Source organism: Dermacentor albipictus, chromosome 1 (assembly GCF_038994185.2).
Source record: "Dermacentor albipictus isolate Rhodes 1998 colony chromosome 1, USDA_Dalb.pri_finalv2, whole genome shotgun sequence".
Taxonomy (NCBI): domain Eukaryota; kingdom Metazoa; phylum Arthropoda; class Arachnida; order Ixodida; family Ixodidae; genus Dermacentor; species Dermacentor albipictus.
This window is the reverse complement of record NC_091821.1, coordinates 213,549,881-213,567,371: the sequence shown is the minus strand read 5'-3', so window position 1 is coordinate 213,567,371 and position 17,491 is coordinate 213,549,881. Positions and strand designations below refer to the sequence as shown.

General features: G+C 49.3%; 1 protein-coding gene across 6 annotated transcripts in view; it reads right to left on the bottom strand.

Moving 5' to 3' along the window:
* Positions 1 to 17,491, bottom strand: part of LOC135900084 (puratrophin-1-like) — a 716,878-nt gene that overhangs the window by 437,258 nt on the left and 262,129 nt on the right. For all 6 annotated transcript variants that reach the window (XM_070530832.1, XM_070530837.1, XM_070530833.1 and 3 more), the window contains one exon: positions 6,612 to 7,679. In XM_070530832.1, the coding sequence (XP_070386933.1) occupies positions 6,612 to 7,679 (1,068 nt within the window). The remainder of the gene's footprint in view (positions 1 to 6,611; positions 7,680 to 17,491) is intronic.

Genomic DNA, 17,491 nt, shown 5'->3' with positions numbered 1-17,491 from the left:
TTTCAGCACCAAGCATTTTAACATTAAAGTTTTCGATATTCTCGAGGTAGGCTTCTGCCAATGGCCGACAGCCATTACTTTCTACGAATGCTTCTTCTTGAAGCCACATATACATTATTAGTACCTAAACACAACATTTTAAAGCAAATTTTCTGGTGTCTTTATTGTTGCCAGGAACCCTATGGTATAGGGGGCATATAATTTTCTTCTAATAATTTTATGAAATTAGGTCAGCAAAGTGACATATACGTAGACTACAAACCTTTAGCTTAAGCAAGACCGAAAATGTGAGCAATAAGAGCGTATCTTTAGATAGCAAATGAAGGTTTCATGTATCTATATCTTCTAATAGCTTTAATTTTAAATGCCTGATGTGCTAATTCGATCAAATAAAATCAGTCATACTATGCACATAAAATATGCTGCACACGGTTACATTGCAAATCCCAAAGTACCGTTCGCTTTTTTTTTTATTGAAATTAATATTAGGAGAGGTTGGCGCCTTCATGGTGGCACCGGCTACTCCTTGTCACTTGGCAAAGGAAACAAACTTGCGTAAAGAGGGAGAATAACGACATAAAATATGCCACGCAGTAGAACACTGGATGAATAAAAAAATATACAGTCCAACAGTACATTAATCGCAAAGTTTTGTGCATGAGTTCAGTACACGTACGCACATACAAAGTCAGATATTTCGAAGAGTCAAAACACACAACACATGTAATACACTGCAAGTACAGAACACAATAATACATATTGCGTAAAAGTTCCGATCACCACATAAACCCGTTATGAACCCCGAACAACATTTGTGTTACTCATTTAGCGTATTCGGATCATCCGAAACTTAATATTTTCCCAAGATGTTGGTGTCCTCTAAAAACTTTTTCAGAGCAAGAAGTGCTCTTTTCTGAAGCGTTCACTTTTCATTCTATACACTGAGCAACTTTTCGTAAGCTACTTTCGCGGCAACCTCGGTATGTTCTTACGACGCGCAGGTGATGCTCGACGCAAAAGCAGTCGCTAGAGCCGCAGCGCACGTTATTTAACGAGCCAAATCCTTCCTCTAGCGCACGTCACCGTAGCGGAAGGTCCACGTAGGCTTTCGCAGATCGGAAACAAACGTCGTGCCGGGTACGACGAGAAACAACAGGGCGCTCCTGTATTCCCTACGGGTCCAGCAGCGCGCTCCTTTAGCAGGGAATGAGAAAAGGGCGAATACGGTGGGAGGCGTGCATTCGATTTCTTCGCCCGCACACGTCCGTCGCGGAAGCGCACACCGTGTGCGCGCTTCAGCCGTTGTTCGATGTAAGGAAGAAAAGTTGAGTCGCTGCTGGCGGCGGCTGAATGGCACGTAGACCTTGCGACACTGAATCGATAACTGGCAAACAGCGGCAGTCTTCGCACAGAAGGAAGGTGCCATCTTTGCTTGGCCGAGGGAGACAGATTGGTGAACAAGAAGAAGAACGGCGATGGGGGGCGAAGCTGCGAGAGAGCTTCGATCAGCCTCTCCCAATCGATCGCTGGAAACGGGCCAAGTTTGTCGGCCCGGCTCGGCTTCCTCGAGCAGCGTTGCAATACCTCGGACGCGGAACTCGAGAACTGGTCGAGAGCTCAAGCTGCAGTGCAGCTTCCCATCGCGTGAAACGAAGAAAATCTATTTTCTTCGCGCTAAAGACAAAGGGCGAACACTATTCTACACTGATGTGCGAAGTTTAACAATGGAAGAACAATTAAACAATCTATTCCGGCTAGATAGCTCGCTGACGTGGTTAAAAAGGGAAGTGGATCACTTGGTGTAATGAGGTCGGCTTAGAAAAATAAAATAAAATAAGCGTGAGACTTAGTTTATAGTTTTATAGTACAATCGCGATGATTTATTTAAGAACCAGCGACCATTGCCCCTGAAGTTGCGTTCCATAAAAGCGGTCGCAGCATTATTTAGGTTAGAGTAGTTAGACAACAGGCTGTGGCTCCGTAGCCATTAGTCGTTCAAGCAAGTGCTTCAGTACATTCGTAAATTGCCGCTAAACATCGACAGAAGCCGAAGAAAACGACAATGCAGGCACATGCGTTTAATTTTCGGGTAAGCAACCTGCCTGCCTTGTCTTCTTTATCTTTTTCTATCTCAGGTATTAAGAAAGGGGAAAGCCACGTCCCTTTCACGGCTTACATTCGAGACATTTCTTGTAGTATAATGTCATTTTCGCATATCTCATACCATAGTGCATTAGGCAGAACAATTATAAACAGAAATACGAATTCGTCAGAAATAACGTCACTCTGTTCCCACCCCATTTCTCTCCCTCTCCCTCTCATGCTGTAGAGTGGCATAAAGAATAGAGCTAACGTTCAACTCAAAACTGACAGACGTCGCAAATCAATAAAATGCCATTTTAATAACAAGTCAGCATCTTCAAATAGTGTCGGACGTTCTCTGCTGCAGCGCGCCTTTTACGGTACCACACGAGAAATGGCGGAATTTACAGAGCGTTCCAGCTAACAGTAGCCAAGCTATCAAAAAAAAAAAAGAACATGGTGGAAGGTACGGTTATAAGGCGTGCGGTGTACGGTTGGCAGACCTGTGACGAACGAACAGCGTAGGTTTTAGAAATGTATCTTTCATCGTTTCTTCTTTTTTCTTTTAACAGCTTGGCTAACGTTAGCTGGGACACACGGTATAGATGCACTGACAGACGAGGTTGGAGGACTGGTGAAGAATGACGATAGGACCATTGTGACAAAGCGAGAAGGAAGTATGCGTGACATTTCTCTGCATGGCAAGCAGATATCTGTCGGCGCGTCCCAATAGAAAGGGGAAACCTCCCAAGTGTCTATTAACCGTGAATAAAATTCTCAGTGCGGAGCACACACGAGTCCGTCACGCCTGTCCAAAACGCGGTTTTCTCCGTATTTCATTTGCGCCTTCTAGTGGAGGTGCAGCTTGTTTACACGAATTTATTTCTGATCATGCAGTGCCCTACGTGCAGGAGTCCAGCACTCGCGTCTTGTACCTCGTGTGTACACAGAAAACAGGCTGTCTGCTCCTTCCGTTCGCCTCTCGCTTGACAGTGGGTCTCTAGAGTATATAGTCCCGGCACGCAGCTTAAGAAGGTTATAAAAGGGAACATTCCGCCGCTGAAAGGCAGTCGGCCGCAGGCCCTTTATGATGCGAGTTCGATTAACTTTGATTCTGGTGTCCCTGGCGCCTTGTATTACAAGCTAACGAGAGGCAGCAAGGCACGCCCGCTGCAACTGCCGTACGTAGCTGCTTCTTATAAACGACACCGAACGCTAAAGGAGCCTTACCAGTCGTCCCACCGCGAAACGAAGGCTGCTTCTCATCAACGTGGGAGCATCTATATCACCCACCGCACACTGCTATCTTCGTCGCACAGTGAGAAATGCGAGAAGCGTCGGCTTGCCCATCTGGCAACACACGCGCATAAGTACAAGCTATCTCGAGCTAGACTCTGCAGTAGACGGCGCAAAGGCATTCCGCAGAGCATTGCCACCGCGTTCCGCAGAAACGATGGCGGCTTTGCATGGTTCCTTTGGAAGCGGATTCTCCCCAGTGCTCAATGTACACTTTCAAGAAACGCCTCCTGCAGCGATGGTTTCTTGGTCACACATCGTCACAGTTGCGGCAGTTCCGCACCACTCCGATGACTATACATAGCGCCTCACAAATCGCGCTGTTTATTCTTTCGACTATCGACTTGATCCAAACGACTCGTCGGTCATTGACGTACGCGCCGACAGCGGTTTGGCAAGAGCTATCAGAAGCCCCGAACCGTATATTCCGTGATCTTTTGGTTCTCCCTGCTTGTATCAGATACACAAAGGAGTATACTTCAGGCCGAGCCAACACCACCTATATAGGCTTCCTTGCCTCTTAGATAAATTTTTAGCACTCTCACACATACATCTAGGCTACCTAATTGGACGGCGAGCACTTGTAGGAGCAAAGTGGAACACATACACGCAGAGATATATTCAAGCATAAGAACGTGCGTTTAGGAAGACAGACAAAAGTGGCGTAAAACATCAGAATTTGGCATGAAACGTCTGGCAGGCTTGAAGTACAAAAGTACGACCACCTGTTCAGAATCGGTGGGCTCTTATACTGCTTCACAAAGTAGGATATTGCTAGACTTCCTGCGTTATCCGAAAGAAACGTGCGGAGCAGTCAGAAAGGTTACGTCCCTGAATTATGGCTCAGCCCCGGATGCTTCAATATACAACACAAGATACCACAGGAGGGTGTGCTTCTGGTAGCCTACATACCTGATTTCGAAATGTAACAGGTTTCGGAAAAGAAATGGGAGAAGGTCCTTGCAGCCCCCAAAAATATGTCGAGCATCTCTGTGCCGCTATCCATGCAGCTGCAGCAACAGCAGGCTGGGGCGAGGAAGGTGGACCGATCAAGTTCGCAAATGCAGTGCAAGAAAAAGGAAAGACGGCAGCACGAGCAACCGAGGCGCCGATGAAGACACCGAGTCTAAAGAGAGCTGAGATGGCGACCCGAGATTAAATTTAAACGGGCTGACAAGTACTGCCACGGTGCACAGCACGACCTCCTGCGCGCACGCTGGGGCACGATCCGGACATGACCCCGCGAGCAGCGGCGAGCGCCGCCGCCGCCGCAGCTCATTGGCGCAGCAACGCTTTCTAGCGGAGCAGCATCGTCCACTGGCAGAAACGGCGTCGAGGAAAGAAAGGCAAACAGGTACGGTGGAATGCCGCTGGTGCTCCTTCAATTTGGGATGTGTATGCGTCTGTGTGAGCGGGCGCGCGCGTGTGTGTGTGCACAGAGATTAGAGCGGAAGCCGGGGAGGAACGGGTCACTGGCCACGGGGTGCCGCCGAAGCGTTCGAGCCTCGCGTGCACTCGGCCCTGGGGCGACTCCTCAAACACGTGCGGTCTTCGCGCTGCCATGGAAGGCGAAAGTTTATGTCGGTACCGCACGTGAGGCTGTTTGCCAAACTTTGAGCGCGCGCCAAGGCGTGCGGTGCCTCCCTGCTTTCCGTGCTGGCCGAACAAACGAGCCGAGGCTGCCCCTTTGCCCGGGAAGCCGAGTGAAACATCTCAAACGTAGTGCCATCGCACTGCAACAACAACAAAAAAATATATATACGAATTGACAAAAGTGCGGGGCCCCTTACACCAGGAAAAGAACAGCGCTACACGGGCGGCCCCTTCCTTGCCCACGACTTAACGCACGAATGAGCGCTCTGCTACGGGGCCTGGAATATGCGGACTCAAGCAAAGCTACCACACCGCGCGTTGCCGCTCCATTGAACATGCTCTTGCAAGCGTGAAACATTGGAAAATTGAAGACGCCGCTGACGCCTTCGTACTGGGGTACAATTCGTCGGTGACAAGGCTCATGACCGTTTTAATATCGTATCTAACGCAGAAGTGCCAGCTTCAACGATTACGATCATAACGTACGACTTTCAACGTGTGCAAAGGTACATGTCTGTCTTTAGTTCATTATATTGATCTTTAGAACGGGCGGTTGAAGCATATTCGGCCACTATATATAAACGAAGAGTACTTCTTAGCAGAGTATGAGCATATTGCAAATACCCAGCAACTTACTACTTAGACGGCTAACTTGCGTATAGCGTGATTTGTTATGGCTGCGGAAACGTATTTATGACTATTTGACAGTTTACCGGAAAAAAGAATACCAAACATCCAGTTTAACGTTGCGTTGAAGTGCTGAATTATGCTAATTCTACGTGCGCAAGAAAGAACATACCTAGACACTTCACATAGCTTGCGCTCTCTCTCTCTCTCTCTATCTCTCTCTCCTCCAATTCTTTCATCCCCCCCCCCCCCATCCCGCTCCCATGTGTCGGGTAGCAAGCCGGTTAAGCTTACGACCTCCCTGCCTTTGCTTCTCCACTTTTTCCTTCCTTCCCAGCTTGCTTGCTTAAAAGCTCCGGAATTTATCCAGAAGACAACAGCTACATACACATACATAAACGATAAGAACCTTCAACTGATTACACTGTCTTGCACTGTGTCTTACTGCTTTTCAAATTCAATTTTACATCGTTATCTATTTATGAGAGCCGTTTGTACAGGTAGGCGGATTGTGTACACACACCTGTAAAATTAGCCAGACCCTTCCCCTTCCCCACCACTTTTCAAACCGCAATTAGGTGTCACCTCACGGAACAGTTACCGTTAATTCTGGTTAGATGCTTTTTAATTTTTTTTTCATACATTTTCTTCTGTTTATTTGTCGTAACTGAAAACGCTATTGTCGTAAATGTCGAAGAGGCAATACTATAGTTTATTTTATGATTCCTAAACCACTTAAAAGCTCACCCACTGCGTAAACTCCGGAATAATAACTCCGGAAGTCCGGAATAAACATGAATCTCGTGCACGAGCAAGTCGCGATGTATTTAGCCCGAATAATAATGACACGTGACACGTGTACTAAATACAAAGAATAACAGGTGTTTCCATAAAAAAGCATTGATAATTTAATTGGAGCAAACGGCACTGGTGCTGTTTGATAAGACGCACGAGGCACGCACGCGATTTATGAAGTGCGAAAAACGATCGAAATACTAAGCGTATACACTTGCCTTTTTGGAGGGGAGGTCTGTCGGGCGCTCGGGTACTTTCGGTACGGGGCTGTCACATTTATTAGGCGACCCTCCGGTGTCTTCACGTTTGCTGCAGCACCTCCAAACGTCCTCAGTCGAGTTAGCAGACGGTGGTGGGGCCTCGGCGACAGAATGTCCCTCTTTCACCAGTGCCTGGGCGGCTCCAACCACGAAGGGGTGCTCCAGCGTCGGCGACGGTGCAGTGAAGAAGAAGCGTATCGGTTCGTCGGTGTCTTCTTCGAGGTCTTTCAGAGAAGCAGCCAGTTCCTTCACAGTGACGGTTGCCTCGTTACAAACACGAAGCGACTCATTCGAACAGGCATTGCGACGTTCATCAGACGTGAGGTCCAATTCAGGCTCTGCCCTGTTGCTGCTGTTGTGCGAGAGGCAATGCGACGCCAAATGACTTTTAGCCACAGACGAGCCGCTTCTTCGTCGAATGCTCGGCTGGCGAACGATACCGTGGTGGACGCGGCCTGGCTGCCAGTTGAAGCGGTCGACCAGACGGGGAACACACACGGTTGTTAATGAATTGATGCACCTTCTCGAGAAACCGCCGCGCAACGTCTCAACGGGCGACACGCTCGAAACCGTCGTTGTGACGTGGACAGTCCTCGTGACAGGCCCCGTAGATATGCTCGTCATCACCGAAGATTCGAGCCTGCTCTGAACGGACACTGAGTTGATGCCGTACGAAGCCGTCTGCTGGACCTGAAGCTCGCCCAGCGAGTCCGTGTCCTCGACGCTGCAGCAGATACATGGGACTTCGTCGTTCGCCAAACCAGCGGACTGAACTAGCCGCCGCGCGGAAAACGGCGCCTCCGATCGAGGGCAGCGGCAGCTGGGAGTTCTGCTCAACACTTTGGTGTCGCCGGCTGCCGCCGAATCCGACGCATGTACTTCCGCGCCCGGTCTGGCTGAGGAAACATGCGAATCGCCATGGCCACCCGAATCTTCGGAGGTCGTGCACTCACTTACGATGTCTTCGGTTTCGTCCTCCGAAGAGTCCGCGTCTTCATCGGCACTGGACAGTCGGCGCGATGTCTCCTGCAAGAAGGAAGAGCGAAAAGGTGAAATTCTACTGCAAAATCAGCAGCTCAAATTAAGAAGAGAAATGGAACGGTAGAGAGAAAGAGAGGACAGCACTTTGTGTACAAATGGTCTCCATTACGTAAGGAGATGAAACAAGTCTAATTGAAGTCTACAAACAAAATACAAAAAAAATACTGCGAGGGTAGAGGCGAGAAAAATGTTCGTGCCTTTATAAATTTGTGTTAATTATGGGCATCAAAGTGCACAGAGATAAATGGATTGAAGAGCGATGGGATATTCGTGGATACGAACTGGAGGAATGTTCAAAGAACGCGGTATCAGTGACAGAACCGTTGAAACTTGCCTCTCACTAAACTGCAGGGGTCCTTTATTAGCCAAAGCGAATGCGAGCACGCCGGCACGCATACTCCCATGCGCGCACGCTATATAAACACACGTACACATACAGAGAAACATGCACACAAACAAGCACATGTGCGCGTGCAGTGAAACAAACATGAGGGCGGTCGACGCAGTGCTAAAGCAGTTATACCTCGTGCTTGCCTATCTCTACCCTTGCTCGCCATAAATAATTGCTGCCGAAGATGGAATCAATGCAGGAGGAATCACCATTCAAAGAAAATTCAAACCGGGGCAAAATAGATGTGTACAGTACTTTGCACAACGTTTGCGCGCACTGCATCATTCCGCCATATATAATCTCAACATCCCGAGTGATCATCTCGTATCCAGAGCATTCATTTCGCTACGGCATGCATGAACACTCTCGGTAGCCATATCGTAACCAGCGGTGGCGAAGAAATTCTATGGCTGCTTTCAGAGTGAAAAAAAATAAAACAGCAGACACGATTCAGTATGGATTCGACGCAAACACCAGATCTTGAACGATCAAAAACGCGCACCTGTTTCAATGTTCTATAGCCCGATAAGTCCAGCCAGGCCAAGTTTGCAGCCTGGCGCATTGCATAAGAGGTTCTGGCGCTTCTCGGCCCAGACATGCCAGAATTTATTTATTGGTTCATGGGGCATAACATTCCCAAGAAAGACTGGGGCTATGAGAGACGCTGTAGTGGATAGCCCTGGAATAATTTTGACCACCTAGAATTATTTAACGTGTACCTAAAGCATTGCTAGTGTTTAGTTTGCCGACTATGGCTGCCCGATCCGCCAATGGGGGAACGCAGATGGTACCGATACCCCTATCCAGAACAGACCCCTACAAGAAAACTTTGTTTCCGGGCTCGTACTATGCCGCACACTTAATGATTTTCTCCTAACCACTCGAACTGTCGTCTGCATACACTGGATTTTATGTGCGCCTATGTGCGATTCTTGCGAAAGCGAAAAGACTATTGAACACCTTTTGGGACTTTGTTGCTGCTACGACGTTTAGCGTGCAGCTCTGAGGACAGCATTAAACCGGTTCGACTCGAGAGCGTTTACGGAAGCGAAGATCCTTGTACCATGGCCGTGCGCGTCAGTAGTGCATACAGTAACGCGAGCACTTCTGAAGTACCTCAAGTCGACAGATACCTGCGACTGTTTATAGACTTGGTGCGCACCTTCACGCGTGCGTGCAACTAGCGCTTTCTCTCCCTCCCCCTCTTTCTCTGCTGTGTTTTCGTTTTGCCCATTCCCCAGTGCAGAGTAGCAAAGCGGACCTGCGTCTTGCTGACCTCCCTGCCTCTCCTCCTTTTTTTATCTCTCTTTAAATCAAAGCAAGTGCACGAGCGTTTTACGATGTGTGGCCGCTGCGTCGGGGGACAGAACACGTGACCTCGGGCTCAGCAGCGGAACGCCATAGGCACTGTACGACCGCGACGGGTCCGGGTCGCCATTAAGCTGTGCATCTGTGTCTGAAGAGAGAGAGAGAGAAAGGCAAAGGAAAGACAGGGAGGTTAACCAGAGATTATCTCCGGTTGGCTACCCTGTACTGGGGGAGGGGAAAGGGGAAGCGATAGGTGAGAGGGAGAAGGATTAAAAAAAAAGAAACTACACACACACGCACGTACACACAAACTGTTTCTGTGGGCACTGTCACGCAGCCCGCAAAGGCGTTCCTACTGTGATGCAGTGCACCGTACAATCCTGAGTCACACACTGAAGTCACAATCTGTCAGAAAGTCCAGTGTCTTTTAAATACCGCAGCAGTGCCTTCATAGCCGATCGCGCTGATGTTCGCGTAGGCCAGTGTCCAAGGATCTTGTTTTCTGACAGTGGGCGCTTGTCCAGTTTGTCTAGGGTGGCTGAGAGGGCTGCTCTTTGCGGGTTGAAACGAGAGCACTCACAAAGAAGGTGCGCGATTGTTTCATTGCACCCGCAGAAGTCACAAAGTGGGTTGTCGGACATTCCGATAAGAAAGGAGTACGCATTTGAAAATGCTACTCCAAGCCATAGACGAACTAGAAGGGTACAGTCGCGTCGTGGAAGTTCGGGCGGAATACGGAGTTGTAAAGTAGGGTCCAAGGTATGAAGTCGTGCACTTCTGAAATCGGATGAATTCCACTGAGCTAATGTCAGGTCGTTTGCCAGTACGGCAAGTTTTTTCGCTGCGTCGGCTCTCGAAAGAGGAATGGCAACGCACCTGACGCCGTCATGGGCAGATCGGGCAGCTGCGTCTGCTCGATCATTGCCGTGTATGCCACAGTGACTAGGCAACCACTGATATATGATATCGTGTCCTTCGTCAACTATGCGATGGTGTACTTCTCTGATCTCTGCGACGAGCTGTTCATGTGATCCATGGCGCAGTGCTGAGAGTACACTCTGTAGGGCTGCCTTGGAATCACAGAAGACTGACCATGCATGCGGTGGTTCCTCCTGAATGAAATGGAGAGCCGCACGCAAGGCTACCAGTTCAGCAGCTGTCGTTGATGATACATGCGACGTTTTTAGCTGTATTTCGATGGATCTTGTTGGTATCACCACAGCAGTAGCTGAACTTGCAGATGTGACTGAGCCATCGATGTAAACGTGTACGCGGCCGCTGTGCACCTCATGTATAAGTTGTAATGTGGCCTGCTTCAGGGCAAACGACGGCATGTTAGCCTTTTTAGTGATTCCTGGGATGGTGAGGCGTACTTCAGGTCTGTGCAGGCACCATAAAGGTGTGGATGGTCTTGCTGCAGGCGTGTAGTTCATTGGCAATGAGGTGCGATTGGCAACAATCATACGACTGATAGCTGCGTGTGGCCTTTCTGCGGTGTTAGATATGGAGCTGTTTCCTGCGATTACTTCGAGTTCCCCAGACCACATCGGATGGCAGCACAGCTAATTGAGGAATGCAGAAGCAGGAAAGTGCATTCCAGAGAAGCGGCCGAGCAAACGAGTTTAAGGCAACAAGTTCACGTGCCAACAAGTTCGTGCGTCGCCGGGATTAGAAGGGGGCCTCGTACAATGGAGCTCAATCGTCCCCCTTCGGCTTTGAAGAAGGCATCTGCTACCGCTGCGAAGCCGAGCCACCGGGTGCAGATGGGCCCTTGTGCAATGAAGCAGGAGCGCCCCCCCTCCTTCTCCAGCCTAGTAGAAGTGCATTGCCAGTCTGCGAGGCAAGACCGCAGAAAGCCGCCAGGTGTGACACCGCGACACGGGCGGCTACCATTGGCTGAAAGTGGCGTCATCGGAGCGGACTCTCCCATTGGTCAAACATGACGTGACTTACTGTGCGCGAAGTGTTTATAAGAAGCCTTCCAGAGAGACCTGAGGATTCTGGGACATGCCCTGATTCCCTGATTCACCTCTCTCGAACTTCTTGCCGCGGGCCGCAGCGTCCGAGTTGCTGTCGGCCCGTAATGACTATACGACTGTTACTTGTCGCTCACCTCCTTGTATATAATGTAGAATAAAACCCTCCCAAGTTTGGCTTTCATCCCGAAGTCCCGTCCTTCAACCCCTACATCTGGTTGGCAGCGGTAGGATCGCCTCCGAATGCATCAGCTGGTGGCAGCGCTACGGATGAACCTTCGTCAAGAGAGATCCTAAGGAACCGGGAAGAGCGAAGAAGAGACAGCCTTCGTCGAAAGAGGTCCGAAGAAACTGGGAGCAGCGAAGAAGGAGCGAGCCTTCGACCCAGGGAGTCCGGAGGAGCCGGGAACAGCGGACAAATGAACCGGATGGCAGGGTGCTGCAACCGTAAGTGAGCGCGTGGTTTTTTTCCTTATGATTCGCCAGACTCAAAGGTTGTGTGTTCAATTTTGATAGTTCTGGGAATCGGGAGTTTGATGCACTGTGTATTTGCACAAATTAATTAAGGAAAACAGTTTTAACCACCTGTCGGGGCAGCTGCCATGGATCTTAGAAGGTTGACGAGGTTAGACTTGTTGTTGGTGTGCGACGATTTGGGAGTTGAGGCGGACGAACGGATGGAAGCGCCAGCTATCATAAAGGCGATTAATGATAGTGGCAATGATGATGAAAGCATTAGGCTTGCTTGGGAGGTGATACAGGAGCCTCGGCAGCGTGAGCGTCGTGTACGTTTGCGAGAGCGTCGTGAGCTTAGGAGTAAGCATAAGCGTGAAGAACGCGAGAATGAACGGAAGCATGAGCTTCAAGAACTTACTCTTAGGTGTGAGCTTCACGATCGTGAGAATCAACGTAAGCTTGAGCGTGAGCAAAAGTATGAGAGAGAGAAGGCAGCACTGATCAAAGAGATACAGTATTGTGATCAGTTATTGGCACAGAGAGAACGGCTGTCTGAGAATTCTGTAGGTAGTACAGAGCGAAAGAATGAGGAAGTGCCTAGCGGACTTTCGCCAGAAGCCGACGAGAAGAGTAGTGCCTGTGAGATTGGCTGCCGATTCATAAGCGAAGGGAAAAGGCTAGCTGCTAACGATGCCTTAGTGGCAATAGAGGCCGTTAAAGGCCAGAGTGAGAGCGACGAGGTGCTGTGCCAACAGATGACTGTGGAGACAGCTAGGCCAGCTGCGAACAAATTGGCACAGTTACCGCGTGTGTGCGTCGCTAGTAAGGTTAGCGAGGTTGCTAGCGAGGAAAAGGGTACTGTTGACGCGACAGACGCGAGCACCCATGTAGAGCCAGATCTGCGTGCAGAAGTGAAGTGCGAGCTGGACGGTGCAGTTGAGAATAGCTCTCGGGGTGGCGAGCTCCGTAGCTCACGAGAGAACAACTGCATTGTTCAGGGATCGGTGCGGCTCTCCGCCAGTCTAGGTAGCCTAGAGAGGGATGATTCAGTTATTAATCATTCGGACTGTGCGCGTGAGACAGCGATCGATACCGACGGGCTGTGTGCCGATGCACAGCGTGAGCTGGGCAATGTAGTAGAGGGCAGTTCGCTAGAGTGCGAGTTGTCTTACTCGAGTAAAGCCTGCTGCATTGTGCCAGAGTCGGTTGGGCTGTCCACCAGTCGAGGCAAAGTGAGAGTAGATTTAAATGTAAATCACTCAGACTGTGCGGGTAAGAGACCGATCCGGGCCGACGAAATGTGTACCGGCCAGCACGAGGCACGAGAAGGCGACATGAAAGCGAGTGCAAAGAGAAAGCGCCGTAAAAAGAAGCGCGGTAAAGACCGAAAGTCGGTAATTGATGTAGCGCCGCCAATGATGGCGAGAAACCCAAATGGGCAGGGCGCGAGGAGAAGAAAGGTGCGGTCGTCATTGACGATGTTGACGCACCCAAATTGTTCAAACCACCGGTCCAAGGCGGACCGCGAAGCATGTTCTGCACGGACGCGGACAAAGGGCACGAGGCTGTTAAACTCCTCGTCGTTCCGTAGTTCTTTTCATAGCTCAGCGTGCAGTTCGAAGAAACGCAAGGTGGCAGGACGAGACCAGGTGGGGAGTAGCGACGCGGTCAATCAAGTTTGTGAGGAAAGCGGGGCGCCAGGGCGCAAATTGGCAGAAGACCGTAACGTCTTGGGGGAGCTGATAGTGAATCAGCCCTTTTGTTGTCTCTCGGCAGCCAGAGTAGCTTTCAAACCACGCCCACCGCGGGTTCGACTCAAAGTATGAGTCAGACGGAAGCGTTTGGAAAGGGAGGCCAGGAGCGCTTCCGTAGAAATGAAGTGTGTTGTTTTTTATTTTGAGCATCGGAAAATTTCGCGATTTGAGACTAGTTTCTTTCAATATGTAAACGTATGAGCTTTGTTTGTGTTTTGTTAGAAAAGCTCCGAGATTTGAAAGACGCGTTTGTGTAAACATGTAGTCTCGCGAGATGCTCATTAATAAGTAGATAGGCTTTTTTTGTGTGTGTGTGAGTAACCTGAAGGTCAAGGTTATCGTCGAAAGGCCTATGGTAAAGCGCGTGTTTTATTTAACCTTCTTTCTTTATAAGTGTTTTTGAATTTTGCAAGGTTAAGCGCGTAGATTTTCAGTGAGTGCATGATTTGCACGGAGAAGCGTTTTTAGTTCCATTAGCGCGTGTCCTGTGTGGACGGAAGGAAGCAGATTTATGACTGGGTTGCTAGTGTGTGTGGAGGGCAGCCGTATTCTGGCTTGTCTTATAAGTACGCGTGGAACGAGTTAGTAAAAGACGCATTATTTTAAGGGTTCTGCGGAGTGTGTAAGTCCCGCAAGTTTAATTGTTCGTTTATGTCACGTGTCCTGTAGGACTTTCAGGGAAGAAACGTGAGTAAGCATAAATGAAAGAGTTTGCCTACAACGCAAGTACGCGTTTTGCTTAGTGACCACAAGGCTAGTGCGCTTGTGATTACGTACTTGTGAGGTTGACCAGATTGTTCAGTGGCACCAATACGTGCGATAAGTACGCCACTGCGATAGATTGGAAACATGCTGTTCGTGTAGTTAGGCCACTTAAGTTATGTTCGGCTGTTTTCATTTGTTGTTTGCATCGTCAACGACCCTTTTGTTTTGCAACAACAATAGTACTCTGGTCTTGTCGGCAATCGAGGAGAAATGGATAGCTGTTTGGAAGGGTGGTTGGAACTGTTTGGTCAAAATTGGGGGAACTAAAAGATCAGGGTTGACTTTGACTCAGTAATAGCCTGGCGAGTCAGGGGTGAAGAGCCTGCGCTTACGCGTGGTGCAGCGCTGTGTTGTTTGGTTTGTTTGACGTATGTTCTCCAGGGTCCAGGATCCCGAGGGTTGTCAAACGAGGCTCGACCCCAGTACCCTGCAGCTTCTTTCAGCGTTCCTCATGGCCAGCGAATTGAGTTCACCGGCCATTCAGAACAACCGGGGCGAGGACGAGCTGTTAGATATGGAGCTGTTTCCTGCGATTACTTCGAGTTCCCCAGACCACATCGGATGGCAGCACAGCTAATTGAGGAATGCAGAAGCAGGAAAGTGCATTCCAGAGAAGCGGCCGAGCAAACGAGTTTAAGGCAACAAGTTCACGTGCCAACAAGTTCGTGCGTCGCCGGGATTAGAAGGGGGCCTCGTACAATGGAGCTCAATCGTCCCCCTTCGGCTTTGAAGAAGGCATCTGCTACCGCTGCGAAGCCGAGCCACCGGGTGCAGGTGGGCCCTTGTGCAATGAAGCAGGAGCGCCCCCCCTCCTTCTCCAGCCTAGTAGAAGTGCATTGCCAGTCTGCGAGGCAAGACCGCAGAAAGCCGCCAGGTGTGACACCGCGACACGGGCGGCTACCATTGGCTGAAAGTGGCGTCATCGGAGCGGACTCTCCCATTGGTCAAACATGACGTGACTTACTGTGCGCGAAGTGTTTATAAGAAGCCTTCCAGAGAGACCTGAGGATTCTGGGACATGCCCTGATTCCTTGATTCACCTCTCTCGAACTTCTTGCCGCGGGCCGCAGCGTCCGAGTTGCTGTCGGCCCGTAATGACTATACGACTGTTACTTGTCGCTCACCTCCTTGTATATAATGTAGAATAAAACCCTCCCAAGTTTGGCTTTCATCCCGAAGTCCCGTCCTTCAACCCCTACAGCGGGTAGAGCGGCAAGGTGGTGAGAAGGTAGTCGGGCAACGTGGCGAATATGCGCTCTGAGAGCGTCGGTTACCAAGTACGTTGTTATTGGGTGATCTCGAGCTATGACAATCGTTGCCGCTGTAGACGCACACCTCGGAAGGCCGAGACACGTCCTTAGGGCTTGAGCTTGTAGTCCCTGGAGTACACGCAGGTTTGTTTTGCAGGTGTTTCCAAGCACAGGGAGGCTGTATCTTGCGAATCCGAGGAACAAGGCGTTATAAAGCTGCAGCATTGATCGCACCGATGTGCCCCATGACTTTCCGCCGAGAAACTTGAGGAGATGTATTATTGTCAGCAACCTCTTCTTTAGGTACGAAACGTGCGGGCTCCATGATAGGTCGCGGTCGATAATTACCCCTAAAAAGCGGTGTTTACGTGCATGTGCAACTGCTTGGCCGTTGACACTTACAGAATAACGCTTCATTTCCTTCCGAGTGAAAGAAACAAGGCAGCATTTCTCTGAAGACAGCTCTAAGTTCTGTTTTCGCAAGTACAGTGATGTTAAGGTAGCTGCCTTTTGTAGCCGTGCTCGTACCTGCAGTCGTGTTACAGCAGACGCCCAAATGCAGATGTCGTCGGCATAGATTGATACTTGAACTGTGTTGGGCAAGCATCTGACTAGGCCAACGAGCACTAGGTTGAATAGCGTCGGGCTCAACACTCCGCCTTGCGGTACTCCATAGAACGTTTGGTGTTGAGTCGTGGCGCCTTCTTCGGTAGGGGTGTGCGAATATTCGAAATTTCGAATACGAATCGAATATTTTCCTTATTCGAAGCGTATTCGATTCGAGAAATGCATATTCGGAAATTCACGAATATTCGAGGACGGCCGAATAACGATGGAAACGGCGAATATTCGGATAGACTGCGAATAATTGAGCAATTAACCAATTGTATACTTGCTCCGCATTCTCCAAAGAACATGTTTATTAACTGAGAACTTCGCCTGATCCGCTCATTATCTGTATGCTCTGTTTCAGTCTATCTGCTTCAGGCCGTTGAGGCATGATATGTTTCGGTTTCTTTTTCACCAAGCTTTATAATTCCAATTATTTTTGGAATGCCCCATTGCCTTGAAGGTTGAAGGCAACTCAGGCTTTGCTAACGTTGTTGCAAAATGTATCAAGACTCTTTGTGCGGAGCACGAATTTGATGAAGTGGCCAGCCTAGGCATGTTTCTTTATCCGCGCTTTAAGGCCACAGTTCATCAGGCATCTGGTCAGGTGATCTGGCTGAAATACCTTGTGACAAGGGAGCTCCAGGCAGCTGTCGTGGAACACCGTGGGGACACCGCCGTGCCAGCGTCGACTTCGTGTCCACTGGTGGCATCGAGTGTATGCAATGCTTTTGGCGATCTAGTGATGAACAAAGACAAGACGCATTTGGCATCTGCCCCAGAGAGGGAAGTTACAGACTACGCGGAAAAGCCTCTTCAGGAAAGGGGCATGAATCCTTGTGACTGGTGGCAGTCCCTTGGCCGCTTCAGGTACCCGCTTTTAAGTGCACTCACCCGGAAGTACTTGGTGATCCCTGCCAACTCAGTTCCTAGTGAAAGTCTCTTCTACCGGTAGAAATGTGACAGTGCATAGAGAGCGTTTACTTTCTGACCATATTGAGCAGTTAATTTTCCTTCACGACAATCTGTAACAAGCGTTTCACCTGACTGAGAGCATTACCTGAGTCCATTATCTATAATGAGTACCTCTTTGATTTGAAGCAACCTTGTAAAGTGCAATATTATTTTTAAAAGGGTAATAAAGCTTTTGTTACCTCTCTTGCAATTTTTTAATACTACACATGTATTCGATATTCGATTCGATATTCGAAGAGAGTTTTTCGCCTTATTCGTATTCGATTCGTATTCGAAAATTTCAATATTCGCACACCCCTATTCTTCGGTCATC